The sequence below is a fragment of the Aethalodelphis obliquidens genome, unplaced genomic scaffold (genome assembly GCF_003676395.1).
Source record: "Aethalodelphis obliquidens isolate GAN/ISIS:26980383/991018 unplaced genomic scaffold, ASM367639v1 scaffold49, whole genome shotgun sequence".
Lineage (NCBI taxonomy): Eukaryota > Metazoa > Chordata > Mammalia > Artiodactyla > Delphinidae > Aethalodelphis > Aethalodelphis obliquidens.
Window position 1 is genome coordinate 631,245 of NW_020837993.1, and position 26,290 is coordinate 657,534.

The 26,290-nt window shown below is 46.6% G+C and overlaps 1 protein-coding gene across 7 annotated transcripts in view; it reads left to right on the top strand.

The window, feature by feature from the left end:
* The window catches only part of NTRK3 (neurotrophic receptor tyrosine kinase 3), a 371,729-nt gene that overhangs the window by 220,429 nt on the left and 125,010 nt on the right, over positions 1-26,290 (top strand). For all 7 annotated transcript variants that reach the window (XM_027083122.1, XM_027083119.1, XM_027083120.1 and 4 more), the window contains one exon: positions 3,490-3,678. In XM_027083122.1, coding sequence (XP_026938923.1) covers positions 3,490-3,678 — 189 coding nt within the window. The remainder of the gene's footprint in view (positions 1-3,489; positions 3,679-26,290) is intronic.

Sequence of the window (26,290 nt, forward strand, 5' to 3'; positions counted from 1 at the left end):
TTTAGGGATAGAATTCTAGGTTGAAAATTTGTCCATCAGAATTTTGAAGGAATTTGCTCAGTTACCGTAACAGTATTAGGTTTTCATGGAGAATTAGGCTGTCTTTCTGATTCCTGTTCCTTTTGAAATATGACCTGTCCCATCCTCCTGGAAGCTTTTAGCATCTTCTCTTTATCCTCATGGTTCTGGCATTTCATAACTTTGTGTCTTGGTGTGTGTGTGTGTCTGTGTGTGTGTGTGTGTATGCACCCGTGTGTGTATGCACCCGTGTGTGCACGCATGCACATGAATCCATGCTCTCGTGTATGTGTTAATTGTTCTGGGAACTGCGTAGATAATATTTTCGGCAAATTTTTCCATATTTTTTTATTTTGGCCTTTCATCTTTCTCTTTCTGTCCCTCTCCCTCTCTCTCTCTCTCTTTCTCTCTCTCTCCTTTTAATCAGTTGTTGGATCTCTAGATCGAGTCTTTAATTTTCATATCTTTTCTTTCCTGTTTACCACATTTTTCCTTTTTGTTTGACTTTCTGGGACATTTTCTTGACTTATCTTCCATTCTTCTATGACTTTCAGATTTTGATGATCACAATTCTCAAGGATTCTTTCTTACCTTCTAATTGGTCATTTTAAAGTATCATCTTGTTTTCTGGATGCAATGTCTTCATTTATCTTGCTGAAGATATTTTTTAAAAAGTCTTCTGCTAGGGCTTCCCTGGTGACGCAGTGGTTGGGAGTCCGCCTGCCGATGCAGGGGACACAGGTTCGTGCCCCGGTCCAGGAAGATCCCACATGCCGCGGAGCGGCTGGGCCCGTGAGCCATGGCCGCTGAGCCTGCGCGTCCGGAGCCTGTGCTCTGCAATGGGAGAGACCACAACAGTGAGAGCCCCGCGTACCGCAAAAAAAAAAAAAAAAAAAAATCTCCTGCTCCCTGAATTGCCTCTGCTTCCTGCAGGTCCCTGGTTATGTGTCTTGTGCCCCTCTTTCATGCTGAAGCTTTGCTGAAGTGTCTGGTGATCCTGGACTGTTTCTTCGTATTTAGGAATTGAACACTAGAAAGCTAATAAGATCCTGCTTTGTGTGCACGATGGGGCTTGTCAACTGTCCCGCTTCACTAAGGCATGATTGCCATGTAAGCTCGACTTCCTTGGGAGACCCTCACATGTCACTCTCCAGAAGTCCATTCTAAGGCATTTAGTTTCTGCAGAGAAGCATTCTGTAATCTCCTCTGGGGTGGCAGTATTTGAGGCAAGACCAAGGGTGAGGTGGCTGGGTAAGCAGTGTTGTTCCTGGTTTCTGTTGTTTTATTTATTATTTTTAAAATATTTATTTATTTATTTGGCTGCGTCAGGTCTTAGTTGCGGCACGCGGGATCTTCATTGCGGCACGCAGGATCTTTCATTGCATTGTGCAGGCTCTTCCTTGTGGCACGTGGGCTTCTCTAGTTGCGGCAAGCAGGCACCAGAGCACATGGGCTCAGTAGTCGTGGCGCGTGGGCTCTAGAGCACGTGGGCTTAGTTGCCCCACGGCATGTGGGATCTTAATCCCCTGACTAGGGATCGAACCCACGTCCCCTGTGTTGGAAGGAGGATTCTTAACCACTGGACCAGCAGGGAAGTCCCGTTTCTGTTGTTTTAGGAGCAAGAAGAAGGAGCTCTGCCTCGTGCTTCACCCCAGCCCTCCCCTGAATGTTTCAGGTTCAATTTCTCTGGGATGAAACCACTAGGCTCTGACGGATGGCGGGGAGGTGATGGCCGGGGTGACTTGTTCCAGCCCCGAGCCTCACTGCAGCCTTCCTTGGTCCCCTGACCCTTCAAGTACCGGGTCTCCCCAGCAGAACTGACTTCCTGTCATGATTCCCTGCCGCAGACCTGGTGGTCCTTTCTTCCCTATCTTCCTCCTCTCTGTAAGCGAGCTTCTCCTCCTTTGGTTTCTCATCTTCCAAAACGTTGTTGAAACATCTAATTTCCTCTTTATCTCCCCTGTTCCTCTTTGTGCACCAGTATTTCTTTAATTCCTTTGTATGTTAATAGCATTTGGGGTGAGCAGGCTAAAGACCAGTGTTCAGCATTTCATGTTTAACTGGAAATCACTGTGAAGTGTTTCAAAAAAGTTTACAAGGTATTTTCGAGAACTGGCCTCTTTTTGCAAGGCACATGATGCCTGCGAGTATTTGGGCAACCCCTTACTGCTCCTTTTTTCACATGGTCTCCAGGCACAGTCAGACATTTGTCGTGGATTGAAATAAGCCTGTCTGTGCTGACGGAGTGGAATTCAGGGTCCTCAGTTTGCATTTACCCATCCTCCACTTAGTTCTGTCTCATTGGCGCTTCACCTTGCTATTTGATGGGAAATATTCTCCCCATAAACTTCAGTAAGATGTAAGTGGATTTCTGCAGTGGAAATATTGTTCAAAAGCTGCAAAACCAAATCACAGCAGGTGTTTTGTCTTGGGACCATGTGTCTTGCAAAGCAGCCATTTAAAATGCCACTTGTAGAAAGCCACAAACAGTCACAGCTAATTCACTTTACAGGAGTTTTATTTGTACTTATGGGAGAATCACACCACCAAACAGAATCATTTCTCTACCAAGACAGCAGCATTAATCATCTTTCTCAACTTGTGTTCGCAAATCACCTTATTTACTGGTTTTCTTCTTTGGGTTAGAATATGGTGGCGTTAGGGTTGGTGAAGATGCAAATGGTGTTCTCTGAAGCCATTGGGGCAAATATGGAACTTTCAAGAGTGGGTCAGCTGGCCCAGCTGTCTGTAGGCTAATAGTATTGCAGCCTGAGTGCTGTCGCTTGCGAAAGCTGGCCGGAGTTAGATCCAAGCCCACGTTGGGCTTATCTGTCTGTGGACCGGGGAGGGTTGATAGCAGAATCCAGGGAAAGTTACTTCATACTCCTGTGGGCATCTGATGGCCACTCTGGAAAGGTTCTCAGCCTCCAAGGCCCTAAAGAGAGGCTCCAGATCTTAGCTGGACTTGGGACTCACAAGGGAGCTTTTAAATCCTGATGCCCAAGTTGCATCCCCAGACCAACTGAATCAGAATCTTTGAGGGTGGGACCCAGCATCAGCAGTTTTGAAAGCTCTTGAAGAGACAAGGGACAGGCTGCATACTACCGCTAGGTCATTTTTAAAATCCTGTTGTTGTTATATAAGCAAAGAAACTTATTTGAACTTTTAATGATTTTGAACTAATTTGGATTTGGGGAAAGTGGGGGTACTTCATGTCATAATCATTTAGATTCACTCTTATTTTGCAGCTGTTTCCATGGTGTGATGAGGTAGATTTTTCTCCCTCTCATGAAAGAGAATTAAGCGGTTATTCTCAATTCAGAATCCAGAGCATTCGGGGAATACTCTTCCAATGGATTTTGCTCCTATGGAAAATGTGGTGGAAAAAATAGTGCAAAGGTCTGTGGGCGGGGCTGGGCACTGGCTGGATGTGACTTCACCGGGGTCCTGTGTCTCTCCTGGTGTGTGCAGGTCCTGTGGCTGTCATCAGTGGTGAGGAGGACTCAGCCAGCCCGCTGCATCACATCAACCATGGCATCACCACGCCCTCATCTCTGGATGCCGGGCCGGACACAGTGGTCATCGGCATGACTCGCATCCCGGTCATTGAGAACCCCCAGTACTTCCGTCAGGGACACAACTGCCACAAGCCAGACACATGTGAGTACCACAGTAGAATGTTGTCCCTTCTGGGGAGGGAGGGTGGCATGGCGATAGACCACGTAGCTGGGGTTCTGGAACCTTCTGGGGTGACCTACCACCTGATAACCTCCCACTCTCTAAGAGACCCTCCCTCTTTGTTTCAAAACTTGAAGAATAGCCTGGGCGAGGGGACACCACTGGGACAGAGTCCCCTGGGCAGAGCGGGCTCGGGGCGGGGCGGGGAGCAGCCTGGAGGCAGGAGGCCCAGCCCCACCTGGAGAGGTGCTCCCAGTAAGGCAGGGGGCACAGACACGGCTGGTTGTACCTGTGCACCTGGCCTGTGTATTCAGGAAATGTAACCTGACTCTGTCCAGACAATAGCCCCTGAGTTCGTCAGACCTGCTGCCCCAGCCTCCACTAGAGGGGAAGGGAGTGAAGGGCGGTGAGGACCTTTCGAATGGAAACCTCTCTCTAGCTGCCCCTCCAGTGCCCCGAAGTGCACGTTCTGAGAATCAGATCATGGCCCCTGTGCTAGGGCCCTTCCCCTCCCCGCTACAGATGTCTCCTTCAGATCAGAGGGCTCAGGGCACCTGCTTCCTAATCTCTCTTTCCTCCTGGTGGTTCAGCCCCTCCCTTTGTATTTCTGCTGAGTCTGCTAGGGCCTCTCCCCATTCCTGGTGCCTCCGTGGCTTGGCCCTCCATCCAGCAGCTGTTTCCCTTGCTGTGTCCCCAGGCTCAATCTAGGCTCAGCGACTACAGTGCACACCCCTCCCCTCCCATGGCTTCTGCTCCCAAGAAACGGTCAGCTATGTCAGGAGAGGGAACAGAGACACCTGGAGAGTGCCTTAGAGCTAGAAGGGACAGAAGGGATGGGGTAGGTTAAGGCCTCATCTACAGACAGGAAACCCGAGGCTCTGGGAGGCTGTGAGTCCTCCTTCCCTGCCCGTGGGCTTCTGCCAATCTGTTCTCTTTGTCTGGTCAGCTAGTCCCAGGTCAGCCTAGGAAGAAATGCCTCTGGTCTTGCTCTCCCTGCTGGCGGAGCTCTCTATACTTGGGCTATGCTCTTTGTAGCTCACAGAACTCTTGCTGCCCCCACTCGTCCATCTTATAGCAGAGTGGGCATCCAGCCACCCTGTCCACCTTTGCTTCTGTGTTTCTGCCTCTGTTTTTAGTGAGATGATCGCCACAGTGGGAGGGACTGGGCTAAAATCAGGGTAAGGTCATCATTTGCCTCCCAACCTTGATGTCCTCCAGAATCTGTCTCAGTGTTTATCAGACTCCCCCATCAGTACCAGTTAGAGGAAGGGTACTTGGGTTCTGGACCAGGGCTGGGCAAGGGAAGAAAGATACCTGCATTTCAGATAAACAGTGGGGAAGACAGTGCAAAGAATGGTTCTACTCTGGCTAAAGCGCTCACCTCAGATCAGGGTCATCCTGGACTGACCTCGGTGAGGCTGGGAGGAAAGCCCTTCTGGGATGGTAGCATGGGTCCAAGCTCGGTCCAGGGTTGGCACTGCTGAGCTTTCTAGAGTGATATTGATATTTGAATAGAGGCTTGGCATTGCTGTTGAATATACAACTGATTCTCGTTATTCCAAGTATTCTGTAAAGTCACTTTGACCACTAAATTAGCGAACATTGGACCATTGTTCCTAGGGGGAATCCAGGGTTAGGTTCATGCAAGCCTCTGGTCACAGCACTTTTATCAGCTGATCAGGACGTAACCTGTATTATGTGTGCTTCTGTTTAAAGACACCTTAATACATACTGTTGGTTCCTTCACATTGAACTCATAGTGGCCAACAGCACTATGACTCATGCCTGAACAAAGCTTATCAAACACACCTCTTTTCTCCGTAAGGCACATCGCAGCCTTCTCACTCATAGGAGCACTAGACAGAGCTTCAGCACTATGCTTGGGGGCTGCTTTAAACTGAAATCTCACCCACGAAAAGCACATATATGCAAAAAAGGTGGCGTTGGATAGACCACGAGAAGGACACTTGTTTACAGTATGAGAGCTGAAACGAGAAAGCAGAGCATGGCTTTTTAACCTCAGCCGGGAATGTGCACGTGGGGTGACTCAAATTTGTCACCGCTTCTCGAATGTTTGTGAATGACTGTGAAAGCGCTGTGTGTGTGTGTGTTCTGGGGTTGCACATAAATTGTAGTGAGTAGGTGAATTCACAAAGACAGAATCCGGGAAAAATGAGAATGGGCTTTGTTCCCTGTCGTGGAAGCTCTGGGCCCTGGGGTAGAGTAGGGTCCCACGGGCTCCTGATACCAGGTGGTGGCATAGTTTCCAGATGGGGCGAATCTGGCATGTGGGGAGGAGGATCCCTCTGGGCCATCAGAATGAGTGGGCACCGTGGAGAGACCGGTGGGTTCTGAGTGTCCTTTGATGTCAGGACCCAGCACCCAGCCAAGGAGCTGTCGCCCTGGGAAACGGTGCACAGGAGAAGCGTCTCCACAGCTCCTTGTGTTTGTGACTCAAAGCAGGCAGCCTTTCTACGTCCAGACAGCACTTCTGTGTACACAGGAAGGGGTCGGCGGAGACAGAGAGGAAGCAGGTTTAGTGACAAGATTTGAGGGAGTAGGGAACAAACAAGACCTCATCAGAGCAAAATCCCTGGATGAATCCAGCTTATCCAAACCCTCTGATATTAGGGAAGATACCCTTTTCAGGGAAGCGGTACATTTTGTCCTCTCGGTAGACAATGGGTGGCTCTTAATTGTTTTCAGAAAACACGTGTGGCAAGGACAAACAACGTGCAGGAGCCTTGTAACCGGATTTGGCTAATCCGCCCTCTGCAAATCCATGGCTGACTCACACAGTCCTGGAAGGGAACGCCTGGCCCTCTCCTCGCTGAGATTTACCGGCTGGGAAGCAGCAGGTCTCTGATTACAAAGGCTTCATCAGTCAAGGGAAGGGACTCCAAGACACATCCCCATGTGCGATGAAACACTATCATAAATAATTAAAACCACATGTGCCTTGGCAGATAAATAAGCAGTGAACGTTTATGATGCTGCAGACGGGGCTGGGGTCACTCCTTCGGGGGGAGACGGCAAGAAGCAGGGGATTAAGGGAGGAGAAATGCTCACATCTTGGGGCCCTGGGGTGGGGGGTCTCCCATCTGAGTCCTTTCTCGTCCCATTTAACAATGCGGACTGTGGGAAGAAATCGCAGGGACATAGTAGCTACCTGACTTTAGGCCTCATTTCCGCAAGTCCTCCGTTGATGGATTTAGCACAGAAGTGCTTTTCTTTCTTTACACATGTGTTTATCATAAACGGTGGGACCTTTCTGGCTGGAGTGATTAAGACGCTGCTCCTCTCCTGCCCTCTCACTTTCTCTCTGTCTTCAGTCTGGTCCATAGCATTTTTCATAGTGTGTCAGGGCTGCAAGGATGTGTAGAGCTCACCTAGTACCATCCGTTATCAGATGCTTGCAGCCCCTCACCTATGTTCCCGAGTGCTCTGCATTTGGCATTGTCTTTATTCTAAATTTATTCCGTCTTTCCAGGGGTTCTGGAAGAGCTGAATAAAGATGCTGCTCTTCCGGGTTGGATATAGAATCTGCAGTCTAGTGAGGCAGCCCTCATTATTTATTTAAAGCCCCCTGATGCTCGAAAGCATCAGGAAACCGGTACAGCCCTCCATGTCACACAGCCAATTTGAGGCTAGGCCCTTCTGAATGAGACAGCAAGGGGCCGGTCTAGGTGGGTCACTGGGGAGAAGTGTCAAGCTATTTGTAGCAACGTTGGGCACTAGGTGACTTTTGTCCCCCTTGTGACTGCTCTGGGCTGCAGTTGTGTTGCCTGTGCTGGGCTGGACTGCAGGCGGCTGTGTTAGGAGTCATGCTTTGCCTCTTGCCCGTTGCTCGGTTGGAAGGCTCTTCGGCTCTGTTCAAGGCCCTGGGGTTCTCTGTTCATCCCCTTTTCCCAAACCCATTCTCAGAGGACAACTTTGCCTCTCGGTTGAGAGAGCAGAGGCTAGCTGGGGGGTGCTAAGCCATGTCACCCTCCCCTCCTGCCCTCTGTCCCCAGGCCGGGCTGTCTGCCTTTATTCTCAGGTTGTTTCTGTCTCAGAGGGTACGGGGCCCCATCTTCCCGGCGTCAGCATTCCCAGCTCTCCACTCCTCCCTTTGACCTCTCCCCTCCTGGTGGGCCGGTAGTCAGAGACTCTCTGACCCTGGCCAGCCATCCTTTGCTCTCACCTCCCCTTTCAGACATTGTCCCCTTCCACTCAGCGTTATACCTCTTCACATTCCCTGTCTCATAGCTCTGTTTCCCCAGGAACCCCTGAGTTCTCTTGGTAAAACTTGAGCATATTCCTTTGGGTCCCTCGTCTTCGTTAGCATCTGAGTCATTCACACAGTGCTGATTTTTCTCCCTTTCATCTATTCAATAAATATTCATTGAGGGTTTGTGTCAGGCCTTCTTTTCGGCTTTGGAAACAATGGCGAACAAGGCATGCATGGTCCCTACCCTCAGGGGCTTACTGCCACCGGGGCTGATCTCCCAAGATGCAGGATGGGACCCTCTGCCCCCTTGGGGCCACTCCCAGGGCCTCGTGTCTTCACTTTGCTCCTTTCTGCTGCTGATTCACCAGCCTCTACCCCTAGTCACTTCTTTCCAGGTCTCCCTCCAAGCTCACACCTCCGACTGTCACCACAGTGTAATTCCCACTTGAAATGCCCATATCCCTCCCCACATCCCCTCACTCCCTTTTCTTCCTTCCTGTACCTACTCATCACTGGGCATCTGGCTCACTTCCAACCACGTGTGAGTTCTTCCTAGACCCATCCTATTGCAAAGTGACCTTTCCCGCCTGGGAACCCACGGCTTAGAGGAAAAGCCATGCACAGTAGTCTTGCATGATTTTGAGTGAAATCTTAGGTCGTCCTGTCCCTTCTCAAAGATGTGGGTCCTGTTTCGCAAACCTGACTTTGAACTTATTCCAAGAAGTAGCTCTTATGTGTCACCAGTCTTTTTTTTTTTTAATTTTCCTTTATTTATTTTTATTTCTGGCTGCATCTGGTCTTAGTTGCAGCATGTGGGATCTCTCATTGCGGCGCGTGGGCTTTTCTCTAGTTGTGGCACACGGGCTTCTCTCTAGTTGTGGCGTGCAGGTTTTTTCTTCTCTCGTTGAGGTGCGTAAGCTCAGTAGTTGTGGCGCTCGGGCTTAGTTGCCCCACGACATGTGGGATCTTAGTTCCCCGACCAGGGATCGAACCTGCATCCCCTGTGTTGGAAGGCGGATTCTTTACCATAGGACCACCAGGGAAGTCCCCTGTGTTACCAGTCTCCATTGTCTGTGGAAACACAACATGGGACTAGGGTTGGAGAAGATAGCAACCAACCGTGTGTCAGATGACGCTTGGTGAGTGTGTCTTCATTCCAGGCACAGGCTCTCGAGAGATGTCACAGACCGAGGGAAAGGTCGTTGATCTGCATCGACAGCCTCCTCTGGACCAAGCCCTGGGCTGGGCTTTCCATTTTTACCTCATGCAGTCTTTCGCCCACTCTCTGAGGGAGAGGCTGATATACCTATTTTATAGATAAAGAAACTGAGGCTCAGTGAGCTTAAGGGACTTGTCCCAGATCATACAGCTGTTAAGAGAGAGCCTGAGATGAAAACCCAGACCTACTGACTCCAGGATGCATCGTTTCCCTGTCAGATCACATTGCCTAGGATTCCAGTGGTCCACAAGCATTTACTCTCCACCTCCTGGACTCAGGGAAGCTGGCTTTTGAGGAATGCCGTATTGTGGAGGCTCAATGTTCTCCCTGTTTCCAGGATAAGGACAGCCCTATGGGGAAGAGAACCTTGGCTGAAGGTCCCTGTAGTCATGAAGCTGGGTCAGCCTTGGTCTGGCTGTTGGGACTTATCCTCCTTTCTGAATTCTTCCCCAAAATCAAGTTCCCAAGGGACCATGGTTGCCTTCAGATAAGGAAATACTTGGTCCTGGGGATAAGTCAGTTTCTTAATTTAAAAAAAAAAATTTTAGAGCAGGTTTAGGTTTACAGAACAGTTAAGCAGGAAGTACAGAGTGTTCCCATTTACCCCCTCACACTTCCCCCACCAAAATCTCCCCTATTATTAACATCTGGCATTAGTGTGGTACATTTGTTACAATTGAAGAACAAATATTGATATATTATCATTAACTAAAGTCCATAGTTTACAGCAGGGTTCACTCTTCGTGTTGTATAGTTCTATGGGCTTTACAAGAGCATCGTGTCATGTATCCATCATTTAAGTATCACACACAATAGGTTCACTACCCTAAAACTCTCCTGTGGTCCATGATTCATTTCCCCTCCCCAGCCCCTGGCAACCATTGATCTTTTTTACTGTCTTCACAGTTTTGCCTTTTCCAGAATGTTGTTATAGCTGGAATCATACAGTGTGTAGCCTTCTCAGATTGGCTTCTTTCACTTAGCTATGTGTATTTAAGGTTCTTCCATGTCTTTTCGCGGCTTGATTGCTTATTTCTTTTTATCACTGAATAATACTTCATCGTATGGCTCTACCATAGTTTATCTATTCAGCTATTGAAGGACATTGTATTCGTGTCTAAGGGCTGCTGTGGCAAAGTACCACAAACTGTGATTTCAAACAATAGAAATGTATTGTCTCGTCGTTCTGAAGGCTGGAAGCCTAAAATCAAGGTCTCGGGGGACTCTGCTCCCTCTGCAACCTGTAGGGGAATCCTTCTTCCCTGTTCTCAGCTTTTGGTGGTTTGCTGGCATCCCTTGGCTTGCCACTGCATCACTCCAATCTTCTGTCCTCACATGGCGTCCTCCCTGTGTGTCTGTCTTCACAAGGCCTTCTTCTTACAAGAACACGAGCCATATTGGATTAGGGGCCCATCCTATTCCAGTATGACCTCATCTTGACTTAACTAATTACATCTGCAATGACCCTATTTCCAAATAAGGTCACATTCTACGGTACTGGGGGTTAGGAATTCAACGTGTTTTTTTGGGGGGCTGTGGGTGGACATAACTCAGCCCACAGTAGACATCTTAGTTGCTTTCTAGTTTGGGCAATTATGAATAAAGCTGCTATAAACATTTGTGTGCAGGTTTTGCATGGACATAAGCTTTCAACTCTTTTGCATAAATGCCTAGGTGCACAATTGCTGCATCGCGTGGTAAGAGGATGTTTAGCTTTGTAAGAAACAGCCAAACTGTCTTCCAGGTGGCGGTACCAAGGGGGATTAGGTTCTTTTCATTTCATATTAGACTGGCCTCCACTGCTTAGCTCCTGCCCCAGGGTCTCTTGGACTTGTCAGTGCACACTCACCTACTCTGTGTGCTTTCTCGAGTGTGTCTATGTATGTGTGTGTACACACAAGTGTGTGCATCTATATGTCTTCTGCTCTAAACTATACCAGCAACTGATGATGGTATAATTCTCACCGGATAGCTACTTAGCCTGTAGTGAGCATACTTCACTTCTAACTTGTCATTGGTCAGAGGCCAATTGCCACATTGACTACAGAACTGACGCCTTGATTTTCTGACCAGCGTGCTCATGCCTTCACAGCGTCTCAAAAGCAGTTTGTCACAGTGACTCTCTATGGTGCCCACCCGGAGCCCCCAGTGACCCTCACCTCTTTGGGCATCCAAGCCCTTTTCTGTTTTGGTTTCCCAGAAACCTTGCTAATGCCTTCTCTTTCCCCATGTGTCATTTGCAAGCTGGCCCTGGTCTTTCGGGCCTCCTTTCAGGCCTTCAGGACTCTATTTTCCACGTGAGTCTCTACACTTTGAACCATACGTGTGCGTTCAACCTTCAGCCTCTCCTGGCTGGTCACCTCTACATCCTGCTTTCTTAGGCCTGTCACTCGCCCTCCCTGGCTGAGCCGGCAGCTCTGTCCTGGGGTCCCTCACAGCACATCGTTCTCATTGGGCTGTTGATACCCCATCTGTGTTGGTTCCCTCCAACCCCCTTTTCCCCTTTATTCCTCAGTCAGTCAGCAAACATCCATTGAGCTCTTAGTAAGTGCCAGCTACTCTGACGTGGGCCCTGGGATGGGGTGAAGGACCCACCCTTCCTTACCTCTCTTTGGCTACATTGCAGCTGTTTGGAGGTCCTGTCCTCACTCTCTTTCCTCGGGGCAATTGCTTGATGCACCCCCCCTTATCATACCAGCCTAAAAGGCGAGGACGTCCACAAAGATGACCAAAGCTGGAACCAGTAGGTCTGTGAACTGTGTCCCTTTAGCTGGGACCAGTGTTTCCTACATCAGGAGTGAGGGAGTGGCTTGTCTCTTCCTCCTCTTCTGGGCCAATCAGCCACGGACCCTGTCTTTTCTGGAGGAGGAAGTGCCAGGGCCGATTTACCAGCTGTGGTGGGGAGTATGGAGCCTGTGGACATAATGCAGTATTAATAGTGCATCGGCATGATATAGATTTCTGTCACCTTCTATACTAACAAACATTGCTTAGCGCAAGGTAATGATGGGTGTTTATTCCCAGCCACTTAGCTCAGCGTAACGGACTTGCAGATGAAATATGGAGAATGGGCTCCTTTGTCTGGGAGGCCACCCGCCCCGGAACCAGGAGCAGAGACAGCAGTCGTAGCTGCTGCTACTGAAGAATATGCCTTTCTAGGTTTTTCTCTAGCACAAGTCCTGATGGACTTGCCTGATGGAAGGAATGGTGTCTGGTTACAGGGCTGGGCTAGGAGCTCTTCCTCTGGGAGTGGAGCTGAAATGGAGGCTGGTTTACAGGGTGTGGGGGGATTGCTGTTTGCTCCCCTCTGGTTGGTTTAGGAGGGAGGCCTGGCTAAATGTGACATGAAGAGATTAGGACCAATGTGGGCGTGGGCCGTTCTGATACATCCCTTCCTTTATTCTGCTGGTTGGATCTTGATGGTCCCCATTAAGGGAACTATAGGTTGAATCTTGGTGAAGGTAATAGTGATATTTTGCCTTAGCCCTTTTCACCGATTGGGTATCTCCAGGCTCTGTTTGCCAGACAGTCTTTCATAGAACTTTTTTTTTTTTTTTCGGTACACGGGCCTCTCACTGTTGTGGCCTCTCCCATTGTGGAGCACAGGCTCCGGACGCACAGGCTCAGTGGCCATGACTCACGGGCCTAGCCGCTCCGCGGCATGTGGGATCCTCCTGGACTGGGGCACGAACCCATGTCCACTGCATTGGCAGGCGGGCTCTCAACCACTGCGCCACCAGGGAAGCCCCATAGAACATTTTAAACAAACAAAAGTTAGGATTGCTCGCCTTGGATTTTTCTTCAATCCTATTTTCAGATCTGGTTAGAATAAGTAGCAGACCCCTGAGAAGGCTGTGGTGTTAGGTTTGGTGAGCCCAAGGAGGAAAGGAGCGCTCAGACACATTACCAGTTTCTTTTCTTTCCAGACAAAGCTAAATGATTCCAGAATGGGTTATCTTGAAAGCCAAGGCCGTGAGTCCTGGGCCCACATGCTTGAGCTTGTCCTAAGGGTTTCAGTGCCTGGAGAGTAACCTCTGTGGTTACTGACTCCCAAATCCCTTAGATCTAGGCATAATCTAAGCATAGCATATTGCCATTTCTTTTTTCTATCCCAGGATTTAAAAAAATCATGTGATTGCATTTCCTCCAAATTATCTGAAACGCTAGAAATTGCTGAGCATGTACTTTGGAGCTGTAACCAAACTAGTCCAAAGGGACAGACTCTGGTCCATCTCCCTGAGCCAAGACAACCTGCCTTCCTATTGAGTCTCATGACCTCATATGTTCTGTGCTTCACCGCCATAATCACATACTCAAAGTTAGTAGCTGCATGCAGTCATGCTAATTAAGTAATTAGGTATAATTATGCTCACTGTAAATACACGGTAATTGGCTTAAAAATAGTATTTAGGGGGTAAGCATGTGCTCCGTGGTGGAGAAGGTGGTGAGGAATGATAAGACCCTCAGCCAGCCTGTAGTCATGTCATTTTGTGGGGGAACATGAACGCAGGGGAAGGTGCACCCAACAGCTGAAAGTGAGTGAGATGTGGAGTGGGTCCTTCCCTTCCTGTCCAGAGCCCTGGGAGCTGAAGGACTCTTTGTCTTCTTGGCATGTTTTGGCCTCAGTCTTGTCTCCAAGGAGTGGGAGGATTAATTTCCCTCCAGAGATCCTCTCCAGCTCAAGATTTCCCAGACCTTTACTCTTTTTTCCTTCAACTGGATTCAAGCATCTAAATTGGATGGGAGTTTTTAAGGGTGATCATTCTGAACCAGCTGAGAAATCCACACAGCGATCAGATAGGAATCAAAAGTTGGGCTTTCTTGCTAGACTTAAGAAAGTTGCTTAGAAGTAAAGCCAAAATGGGCTTCTTGATGCCTCTCCCAAGCTTTGAACTTGGGATGCACAGACAGGAGTTGGGTCTCAGAGCAGATGTTGTCTATCTGGTTGCATGGAGGGTCATGGTCTGCCTCATTTTTGCAAGTCAGAAAGCTTAGGAGCTCCTTGGAAAACCACACAGGCAGGAAGAGTCTCCCTTTTCTGCATTAGCCCTACCTGGAAGAGAATGTGATGAGAGATGATGGACTCTGCCCACCTCACCCATCAGGTAAATCACTCACTTCTCACAGGGAGGGACCAAGCACACAGGTTGAGGGAAGAGCTGGGGGTTACTTCCTGTGTCTCTGAGGAGATAGAAATTCCTATTTTATGGGCAGAGGCTAAAAGACAGGAAAAAAGAACCCCCTCACCATCCTTAGAGACAGCAAGGGGTGCTATTGTTAGTGGCAGTCCCTATTAGTATTCTCTTTCCAGAAGCCCAGGAGAAAATGGTCATCATCTCCATTTCCTCTGAATGAGCACATGAGTCATACTCCAGATGGGAGATGTGCCTAAGAGCTGGGAAGTTCTCCTTCTCATTGTGCTGTCTTCTTAATGGTCAGTAATTAAAAACCCAAGCTCTACTCACCTGTTAGCCAAGAAATCCTGGGTGCAACTGCCCTTCTGTCTTCTCCCCAACTGCCTTTAACACAGGATTTCCCAAATGGTGCTCTGGGAGTTTTTCAGAAAAAAAAGTTCCACGGTCAAATAAGTTTGGGAAAACCTGGATTGAATATGTTTTTTGTTTTACTGTGGGATTCTGAGAGCTTCTAATGGTAAAGGTCATTGCAGTTTTGTAGGAGAACACTTGGGTCTGCAGCATTTCCCAAATTTATTGGACCCCCGAACTTGATTTTTGAGGTACACTTATTAGCATCTCTCTGTGGACGCAGATGTTCAGTGGGTCGCATTCTGGGCTGTTCTGGGGGTTTGGGGTTCTGTTTTTGCCTCCCCAGCAGATGTGATAACTCATGTGACAGAGTGCCCAGATGGGCCTGAACCTGTTTGGCACGTGTTCTGTCCCATTTCTTCCCAAGCATCTGGGAGGGACAGGAAGTGGCTGAGTTCCATGGGAATGTCCCAAGTCGGGGTGGTGGCATTCTTCAGGATTTCTGGCAGAGCACTAAGTGCCCTTCATGCAAGTGGATCAGGGGTCTTTGTTGGTTATTCTCTGCCTAGAAGCTCTTGCAGGTGCCCCTAACACTTCCTAAACCCCCAGATCCAGAGATGCTGGTCATGGCCAAATTTCACTGCATTCCTTGTTTCCAGGCAGATCTGCCACTTAGGATTGGAATCTCAGGGAGCTGTCTCTAAGGAGAAACGCACAATCCAAGATGCAAGCTGCTGCCCCCAAGCCACTGTTTCCAAACCATTGGGTGGAAGGTCAGAGCACCTCTTTATTTCAAGAAGGGGATCCCTTTTCATTAGAAAAGAAAGCAAGATGAGTATGGGTGGTCCTAGACCCTGGTCCCAGCCTACTGACTCAGCAGCCACATGACTGTGGGCAAGGCATCCACCATCTCTAAACTTGAGATAAGAAAATGTGACCACCTTAGCTGGTATTTTTTGAGATGACGTGGCATGAGAATTTGAAAGGGCTCTGTCACCTTGCCAAAGTGGCATATACATGACCATCCTTGCCTTGACAACGACATTCTTACAACGATAGTTACAATTCCTGCCTCAAGTATGCTGTTGGAGGAAACCAGATTGATGGTGTCAAAAATAGAGGTTTGCAAAGCTTGAAGTTATTTCTGAAAAGATAAGAATATTTCCCTCCAATGATTTCTTTCCCCCAACTCTAAGAAATAGCAGTTTATCACCCAGATCCGCAGTCACAGAGATGCTCTTGGGAGTCAGGACTGTAATATGTTGGTTGTCAGGAAACGATCAATGCAGATGAGCAGAGTGCTCAGGCCAATTTCCTTTTGGGTTTATGAGACTGCAAAGCTGTGGGTGCAACTAGGCGATGGTGGAGAGATTCATGGTGAGATTCTTGTGTTGGTTTTATAGTCTTTGTTTATTCCCCCTTGTCAGGAAACATTATTTTGTTGAAACTGCAGTGCCCCTGCTCCCCCATATACCTGCCCAAGTGCATCACTTGAGTTACTTGTATGTCTGTGCCCGTACGGTTAGGGCTTTAATGCCTGGCTGCTCAAGTGGCCTCCTTTTTTCCCTGTTCTTTTTTTTTTTTTTTTTTTTTTTTGCGGTATGCGGGCCTCTCACTGTTGTGGCCTCTCCCGTTGTGGAGCACAGGCTCCGGACGTGCAGGCTCAGAGGCCATGGCTCACGGGCCCAGCCGCTCCGCGGCATGTGGGATCCTCCCGGACCTGGGCACGAACCCGTGTCCCCTGCATCAGCAGGCGGACTCTCAACCACTGTGCCACCAGGGAAGCCCATTTTCCTTGTTCATATACATAAGTGCACAGCCCCTTCATTCTTCCTCAGCAGACGTACACGTGGGACTTTTAGACACAAATGTACATGTTTATGGGTCTTGTTTATATTTGTGCACATATCTCATGTTTTGGGCACTGATCGTATCAGTTCAGATCTTTTGGCTGAAAGTACTAGGCAGTCGTGACTCACTTGGGCTTAAACAAGAAGGCAATTGGTCATCACATAACTCAAGTAAATAGGTAGGGAAGGCTCCTGGTTAAGTACATTAGGACTCTAGTTCTGCTTTTCTGAGGTTCTCTTGCCTCTGCCTTTCTGTGTTTGGCTTTACCACCAGGCTGGCTCCCCTCATGATTACGGAATGGTTGCAGGAGCTCCAGGCATCACAACCAAACACATGGCCCAGGAACAGCACAGAATTGTCTCTTCTTGTGGGTTGATTGAAATTGAGAAAACCTTTTCCCAAGTTCCCCAGCAGCCTTTCCCTCCTGTCTCATTGGCCAGAATTATGTCATCTGTTTATTCTTAAGCCAGTCACCCATAAAGAAAATGGAACTAAAACAAACACCTAGGCTCCTCCAGATACTCCCCTGGGCTTGGGGCTGCAGCTCACTTCCCCTGAGGCATAAGGCTGCCCGGAGGGGTGTGAATACCCTCCACAGAATCAGAGTCTGTTAGCAAGAAAGAAAGTGAGAAATGACACTGCCCGCCACCCTAGTTCTTCTACGAGGGTCAACTCCTGCTCTGCTAGGAGTACGCAGAGGCCTCTTGGGGTAGAAGTGGCAGGAGGAAGATGAGAACATTGATCTCATGCAAATTTTACTTCTCCTCTATCTCTGCTGAGGGAAAGCAAGCTGGTAATTTGTGGTCGTTGTCAGTACTGTTCTGGTCTGGGAAATTGTCCTGCTAATTTTCAAGGTTATATTTAATATGCCCAAGCAAAGACAAATTTCTTCATGTGGTTTTAGCTGGATCCGGTTATCTTGGTTGAGCAAGCTGTGTGAATTCCTGGGAGCTGCTGTATGATCCTTTGGAAGCATCGTTTCTGGAGAGTAGGTCGGGGCAGGGGCTGGTGAAGAGAAAGAAAGGGGCAGAGTAGTGAAGAGAGGAGAAATCACATTTACTCAGTACCTCTCAATACCTACTCAGGGCCGGGGTCTGAGCTTTAAGCAGGTGAAAATAATAATAAAATCGTACACAGCGGAGTGCTTACTGTTGGCATTGAAAACTCTTTAAATATGATAAATTGTTTAATCCTTACAAAAACCATAGGTGCTATTACTTCCCCCATTTGGTAGATGGGGAAACCGAGGCACTGGGGAGATTAAGTCATTTCCTGTAGTCTCAGAGCTAGGCAATGACAGAACTGCGGTACAACGGAGCCCGCCACCCTCTCTTCCCCTCATCAGTCCTTCTGTCTATGTTAAATCCACTTGTCATGTAAGTGTTATGGTCCCCATTTCACAGATTGGGAAACTCAGACTCATGGAAGTTAAGGAACTTGTCCAAGGTCACTCGCTGGTCAGTGATGGAGTCAGGATTCAAACTCAGGGATTTAGGAACATGCCTCTTGCCCTGGCCCAGGCTGTGTCCTCTCACTATTAGCTGACCTCTACTTCACCTGCACCCCACCTTCCGGGAGACTGAGGATGAGCTTGGTGATTGTCAGACAGATGCTGGCTTGGATGACCCATGGTGCCCACCATCGAGTCAGCAGAAGGGAGTCCCTTTCTAGCACTTTCACGGCTCCCATGTAGGTAGCCCCTCCTCACTCCTACCTCAGCAGGTCATCTAGAACTTCAGATGCCTGGAAGGCAGGCCTCCCAGAGTGGGGTCCAAAATCGATGGGCAGTGGAAGGGATGCAGCAGCTACACTGGGAGGAAGAGAATGAGAGTCCTTGGGGTCAAATTGGCTTCTTTCTTGGCCAAACTTCCTTTTCTTCTGTCCCTGGTGGCTGTGTAGCTTAATTTGTCACCCAGATTGTAGCCAGCCGGGCCTCTCACCAGGCACTGTGTTAGCTTCTGTCCTCAGACCTAGAATTGCTGGTGACACAGCAACTCTTCGCATTGGATTCTGCTAAGTCGGGTGGCCCTAATGCCACTGGTAATGAAGAAGTGTTGGGACTAACCTCCTAATGGCTCATTGATTGGTTGAATTATGCTCAGTGTAATTCTGAAAATAGATTTTAAATATGTGCTTGGGGATTTGTGGGGATTTGTTACTTAGGAGGGTTAACTCAGTTGTGGCTGGTTTGACAAAGATATCAACGCCAGTAACCTGGGTTGGGGCCATACTGTTTGTCTCGCGGAGACCCCCCAGGACCAGGACAGCTTGCCAGAGGGAAGAGCAGGCAGGTGTGGAAAGGTCCCCTTCCTTTCGTACACAGCCCTTGGTAGGTCATCTGAGGAGGTCATCTGGTTGACCCAACCATTGCAAACCTCTCAATGTGCCCAAGGTGGGGAGAAGATGCACATATATTCTAGATTCTCCCTTTTACTTCCTCTGAAGCCAGGGAGCACAGAAGTTACCCTCTTTATAATCCAAGTTTTTGCATTTCCTAGAGCTGCCACTCAGGGGAAGAACCAAAGGGAAGCATTCTCAGAGGATCAGCTTTGCAGCCTCTTGGCATATTCCAGCATCGTCTGGTCTGCTTGGCATCTTTGAATCCCAGGCCTAAAGCGGGGAGGTATATGAAGGGTTCCTGTTCTGGGCCTGGGCTTCTAATACCCATACATCTTTTTTGGTGAATGCCAAATTAATTTGGAAACATTAGAAAAGCTACATGGAAACTTTGTCAGTGAGAGCCAATGACCCACCAAGAGGGAACAAGTTTAAAAAATGATGGTGCATCTATATAATGGAATATTATGTAGTCATTGAAAATAATAAAGTAGATCAATATGTATTGATGTTAAAAAAAAAAAAAAAAGAAAAGCTAATGTAGGTCCCTCTGTGAGGAAGCAGCCAGCCACAGATGGGGCACAGAGACCTCCCAACACACCTAAAATCACCTGCCTTATGTATTTCTTTCTCTCTAGCCTATCAAGGACCTAAAATGCCTTCCATTTTTGATGCACGGTGGGTCCGAAACAAAAGAATAATATCATAAATGAGCTTCCATGGGGCAAAATGGGAAGGTTTCGTAAGAACATATTTCTGAGGGGAAATTAGTCAACGGTCTTTTTTGCAGAGCTTTGATTCCACTGCTCCATTGTAACCTGTCTGAAAAAGCTATATTTCCTGATACCTTTCCCTGGGGTAATTTATACCCAGCCCACTGTGAGAAAAAAACGTATCCTCAGGGAAGGGAGAAGTAAAAAACAGAACCTGGAAGAAAAGAAAAAAAAACGACATGCTGCTCTAATAAAGAAATTACTGACGTTCTACATTATGAACTGGATTAATTTTTAATGACTGAGAAAGGAGTTGATTTATAATGCATCCTTCTGTGCTGCAGAGCCTGTCCCCAGCTAATAAATAAATGACAGGTCTCTTGTATTAAAAGTATCCGTCATTTCACATTGCTGGAACGCAAAGGGTGAGAGGCAGTGAGTGAGAGGCCCCTGGGAGCAGGCGTGCCCTGCTGGGCCCCGTTGGCCACAGCAGTTGGCCTAGTTCTGAAACTAGAGTTAAGCTCATTCCTTTCTCTTGGTCTCAGCAAAATGACCCAAATAGCTCCAGCTCTTGTGGTCCAGGAGAAAGTTCATAGGAAGAGGTGCTGGAATGCTTAGGAATACTTAGCCATGCGAGTTCAGATTCCTGGTCCTTAAGCAAAGCTCTATGTGGCTTCTCCCCACATGTGCTGACCACGTACCATGGGAGCTACGTGTTCAGTAGTTGGTCCTTTGTTGATAGTGATGTGACTCACAGCTCTTGTTCACCTCTCTTTGCTTCTTAATAAAATAAAATAAAATGACAGCTAATATTTAACTCCAAAGTAGTATATGCTCATTGCAAATATTTTAGGAAAAATCTAGAAAAGTACAAAGAAGAAAATAGAAATTACCATCAATACCGTCCCCGGTGATGAATCTATGAACATGTTGGTGCGCTGCCTTCCAGTGGTTTTTTTTCCCTACATTTATAACAAATCAGACAGACAGACATGCCTATGCCAATACATACACGTGTATTATGCAAAAATGAGATCACATTCTGCATACGGTCTTATAATCTGAATTTGTTGTTTAACAGTACATCATTGACCTTTATTTCATCTCATTAAAAATAATGCAGCAATTTTTAGTGGCTACGTATGCGTGGCCAGGGCCCTTTTCACGTTGGTGCCCTTGTAGAGCTGGCAATCAGTCAATCAAAATGCACTGCTTTGTTCTCTATCACAATGCCAACTCCAGAGTAAACACAGTGCAGGAGAAAAATGAGGACAGAAGATGGTTTTTGCACAGAACTCATAATTATGGAGCAACTACTGTGCTGTAGAGGCACTGCCGTGAGGCTGAGAGAGAGGAACAGAGCGGCGTGTGATCCAGGCATAAGGCATGTATCGGGGATGCTGTCACAGAAACCTTACAAGGAAAGGGCCAGGTGTGCTCAGAGAGTGCCAGCTTGTTTAAATTAGGGGAGCAGAGGCTTGCCACGGAGGAGGGAGGGTTTGAGCTCCCTAGAAAGCTAAGGAGGATTTAGGTGGGCAGAGGTGGAAGGTCAGGCCCCTCCAGGCCACAGCAGCAGTAGCTGGATGCAGACAGGGGCCTTTGAAGGGACAGGGATGGAGGTCATGGGTGACTGGAGAAGGGTCCCTGGGTAGAGGAAGCATCCTGTTGACCTATTACATAGGACAGGTTTTTGTCCTGGCTATTGTAAATAGTGCTGCTATGAACACTGGGGTGCATGTGTTTTTTGGAATTACGGTTTTCTCTGGGTATATGCTCAGTAGTGGGATTGCTGGGTCATATGTTAGTTCTTACATAGGATAGGTTTTTGAAACAGCAATGATGCATTTATTCACAGAATTTGCACTTAAATCATTCCAATCTTTGTTTCCCACACTTGTCATTGTTATCAGTTTCTCAGAAGTAGGGAGTGGCTTGAGAAGTAAAGAAACCACTCATTTTATCATCAAAAAGGTCAAACAGAGTAGGTGATTCTCTCTGAATTTAGGGACAGTTTCAAGCAGACACAGAAAGCCCCCTGTCCCAGAAAGGAGAGAGATGAAACAGTCACTGCATATAGCTTTCAGCACAAGGAAGGTTATTTAGAAAATGACAGAGATTTAGCAATTGCTGACAGCAGGTTTGACTCCTTCTGATTTATTTATATTGTCTTCCTAGGCTTATAAAAATGGAAGTTTTTGCCTGGATTTTAAGCCTAGCATTTCTGTCCTTCCACATACGAATTTATTTCTTGATTTGTTTTGTGCATTTCTAAACATACATAGACCAATACTTTTTGCTTAAAAAAAAAAAAAAAAGAAGGAAATTCTCTGGAGCTGGTAAGAAGAGGAATCAGAGTCCGTGTTTCTGTGAAGAGTCAGCTCCTGTGTTGCAGGATGTGCCAGGCAGAGTCCCAGAAGTATTCGTTCTTGAAGCACCTGGGAGAGCATGCATGTTTGCCATGTTGAAAAGTGGCAAAACCTGTGATCAAGTCATAGCTGGCCTTGGTTTTATAACTAGTCAATTGCAATATAATCCTCACTTACATTTTTACTTTCAAATTTTGGACCCCAAATCATTCTAGGAATAGGACTTGGCTGAAAGCAAAATTTTCCTTTCCTGTTCTTTCTCTTTCAACTTAACTTCCTGATAGAACATTGAATTTTTTTTTTAATCTAAAAAAGACCGAAGAGATCCATTAAGACCAGTCTCTTCATTCTACAGATGAGGAAACTGAGGGCCAGAGTCATAATTCTGTGAAATAAAGCCACAGGATTTTTTGGAGGCAGGAGGGGGACTCTGTCCAATGGCTCTTCTCTCTTGATGTTTCTCACTTCTCCTGAGCCTATAAGTGGAAATGCAGTCTTTTCATTTCCCTCACAGAAGTTGATTTTGTCTGGGTCATTTAATAAAGAATGTCTGACAAAAGTGAACTGTCTGACTTAGGTGCAGTAATTGCTACAGAAATTGGTTTCAGTGACTTTGGGGAATTCTGCAGTTGAACCCAGAAGTCATCCTTATCAAGTATGGTTTGTTCCAACAATTCCACAGATTTAAAGCACCTCAAATATCACCATTTCTCTTTGGAGTGATTCTTTGTTATTTTAGTAAATTTTCAAGGGGCGCTGCCACACTGCCTCGTCGGATTCCTGGTGAAATACAGTGTCACTATCTTAATATTTTCTCTAGTTTCTTGAAGTCAGGCACTGCTAAGAGTGCTTGCACATGATCTGAAATGTCATTTGCACACAATAGATCTTTTTGAGAAGACTGTCTGAGTTCCTAATGGCATTAAAGAGGAAACCAACGTGCGGCTAGGCATCTATTTGATTCCCATGCAGCTTTCATGTTACTTAATGCATCCGTTCACAAAGGGAATTCGTTTCTACTCCTCAGCTTCTAAATGGCCTCACATGATTTGCAGTTGACAAACAGCACACTGGGATGCTTCTTTATTGTTTCTGTGGAAAGCTGGTTGTGTTAGCGTCACCGAGCGTATGGCTTTGTATCTTTAGGTATTCCATTGACAAACACTGGCTGATGGCCCACTGTGTGCAGAACCCATGCTAGGCAAGCACCATGTTTCCATTGCACATCTCCATTGCCTGGTTAAACTCTGACCCAAAGGAAGATGGTGTTCATGATTTTTAAGCATCCTATCACTCTAGAGTTGACAGTGGAATTTCAGAAGACCTTCATTCCTATAAGATAATGGTTCTCAAGTGTGGTCACCAGACCACCAGCATCAGCATCACCTGGAAACTTGTTAGACATGCAAATCCTCGAGATTTTTTTCCCCAGACCCACTGAATCAGAAACTCTAGGGGCAGAGCTCAGCGATTTGTGTTTAATAAGCCCTCCAAGTGATTCTGATACACACCCAAGTTTGAGAAGCACTAAGTAAGATATTTATGGCTGCCTTTTTTCCTTCCATCTAAAATATTTGGGGCTTCCCTGGTGGTCCAGTGGTTAAGACTCTGCGCTTCCACTGCAGGGGGCGAGGGTTCGATCCCTGGTTGGGAAAATAAGATCCTACATGCCATGCGGCACAGCCAAATAAATAAATAAATAAAATAAAATAAAATAAAATAAAATATTTGAAGAAGTTGAGATGGGTTTTAATACAACTGTTGGCAGTATTTTAAAAATTTTTATTCATTGAGTAGACATTTATTGAGCATCTACTAAGTTCTAGATACTATATTGGGTGCTGAGAACACACATAAGCAAACAAATAGGTCGTTTTGCTGTGGTTGTTTTGATATGAATGTGTAAAAACACTTTTCTGGGTAATAGTAATATAAACAAAAGACCTTCATCCCTTACCTTCACACCATCTGTGACTTCTGTGCTGTCCTAGGCCCCTCCAAATGGGGGACTTTGTCAAAGCTGGGAGTCAGAGTGTCATGACAGTGAGAAATGGGGTAAGCAAGGTGTGGGGAAGGATCAGGGATGGGGTAAGGATGCCGGCTTTGCATGTTATTTGGAAATAATAAGAATGCAAGTATGAAGATTTTGTATTTTAAATGGTGTTAAAATGTTTCTTTTATATCAAATCCACCAAGTCCTAGCAGCCATGTCAAAATGGCTGCATTGGATTGTCCCAATCCACTCAGGCGTCCATTGTTTTGTGGGTTTGAGGATGACGTAGAGATGGCAAGATAGGAGTTAGACAGCTGAATGTTGAATTCCTCAAAGAACAGTGGGTGCCTCTCCCTCATGGTCCCCCAGGCCTTCCCACGTGTAGGCTTTGATGGACATTGGAGTTTGGGCCTGCTGCTCTGTCATCTCTCTAAGTCCCTATGGCAATAATGGGAGCACCTGCCTCATTAGGTCTTTCTGTGTATTAAATGATGGGACATATACAAACAGCTGCCTGCATTTAGAAAGCTATCACTAAATTCTAGCTATTAGGCTATTGGTACCATGATAACAGTCTGCCTTAGTTACACTAAAGAAGGAATTTGAAATGTCATTAGGACACTTCTGACCTACCAGATCATCCCAGGAGTATTTATTTGGTCATGCAGATTTGGTTTGACATCATTGGCAAATCACACTTTCTCCTTGGTAGAGAAACGTGTGATGGGAAATGTCTCCCTTTGTCCAAGCCAGTGTCACATTACAGTGACATTGTTCAGTGACCGGCTGATATACCCACAGCCAGGACCTGTGTATCTCCAGTGCTGGCTTCTCTGCCAAGTTAAGCTTGAACCATGACCCAGTCCCAGAACTTCACTTCCTTGCCAAGGTCAAGGAGATGATTTTGCCAGGAAATATCAGATTAGTGAGAATGTAATTATGATTTCCAAAAGTTCAGAGAATATACGAGTACAGTGAATGCCCCTTAAAGTATTGAATTTAGGTACATCTAACCTCTTCCTGTTAAATATGGAAATACATGCATTTTGTGAGTCCTTCATAGAATTAAGAGTAGAGCCACATTCTAATGAGTTTGCAGCTAAACTTTCTCAAATCCCTTTCTATTTTGATTTTTTAAAAGCCAGCCACGGACAGAGTTTTTTGTTGGTGAACACTTACTGATGAGTAGGAATTATAGGCAGCAAGAGTTGAGAGGCCCCGGACAGAAGGAGCAGCACATGAAAAATTATAGAGACATGTTCTGGGGAGAGTCAGTAGTTCTGGGTGAGTGGAGTGAAGGGTGTGTGTCAGAAGCCAAGAGGTAATGGCCTGGGTGCCGTGCTTGTTTATTTCAAACCATTTGAAGCTAATACTGGGGTACAGAAATATCCCCCAACAAGCTATGGATCAGAAAGGAACAAGAAGAACATTTGCAAAAAATAAAATGGATTTTTTTTTTCTTTTCTTGGGTAGTATAAGGGTGACAGTGTGTGGCATGAACTCTGAATTAAACATTGGCAAACCAGGCCTAGGTAACTACTATTAACCCACAGTATGGTATCAGGTGAGTGATTCAGACACACTAAATTGTGTCTGTGAATGATACAACCAGACCTGTTAACCAACCCAAGTTATTTGGGGTAGTGTGGGAGGTCGGTGAGTGGATGTGTATAAACCCTAGCATTGCTGGGCATATATTTTGCTCTTTTTTTGCTCTTACATTTGCAAGTTCTGTTATTGGATCTTAGTGGACAAAAACAGAATGTATATCTTTTAAACTAAAACCCTCCTTATTCAATAAGTTTATTAAATTGTTTTTAGGAGTAAAATCTGTTAGCAATATATGCATATTTTCAACACATTCATCATTTAAAATAAAAAAGAATAGTTTTTTTTAACATCTTTATTGGAGTTTAATTGCTTTACAGTGGTGTGGTAGTTTCTGCTGTATAACAGTGAATCAGCAAAAAGAATAGTTTAATTCTTCTCAACCTTTCCTTTTACTTCAGGAAGAAATATTAAAAAGCTTGGAGAAAGAACTACCAATTTGTTTTACATGAATTTTTCTCCTTTCCCCAGGATATTCATACCTTAAATCTTGATTGGGGATCAGCTTTGAGAGCAAAGTAACGCGGAAAGCATAGATAAAGCACAGCATAGAGAAAGCATAGATGAAGCACAGAGCCATGGACTTGGGGTCGTATTTTAGGGAGAGGAAAGGACGGGAGATGGAGACAGAGCGGAGCTTTTGGAAAGGGCTGCTGAATCCAAAGGTAGAAAGAGTTTGCAAAAGAAGGGTGGTGTCAGAGGCAGAAGCAGTAGACCGAGGTCAGGTCACCAGATCTGGGGAAGAGCTGGGTCCTGGAAACCTGGAGCAGAGGGATGAGGTGGGTCCCCCCATCACAAGGATCAAGGGGGG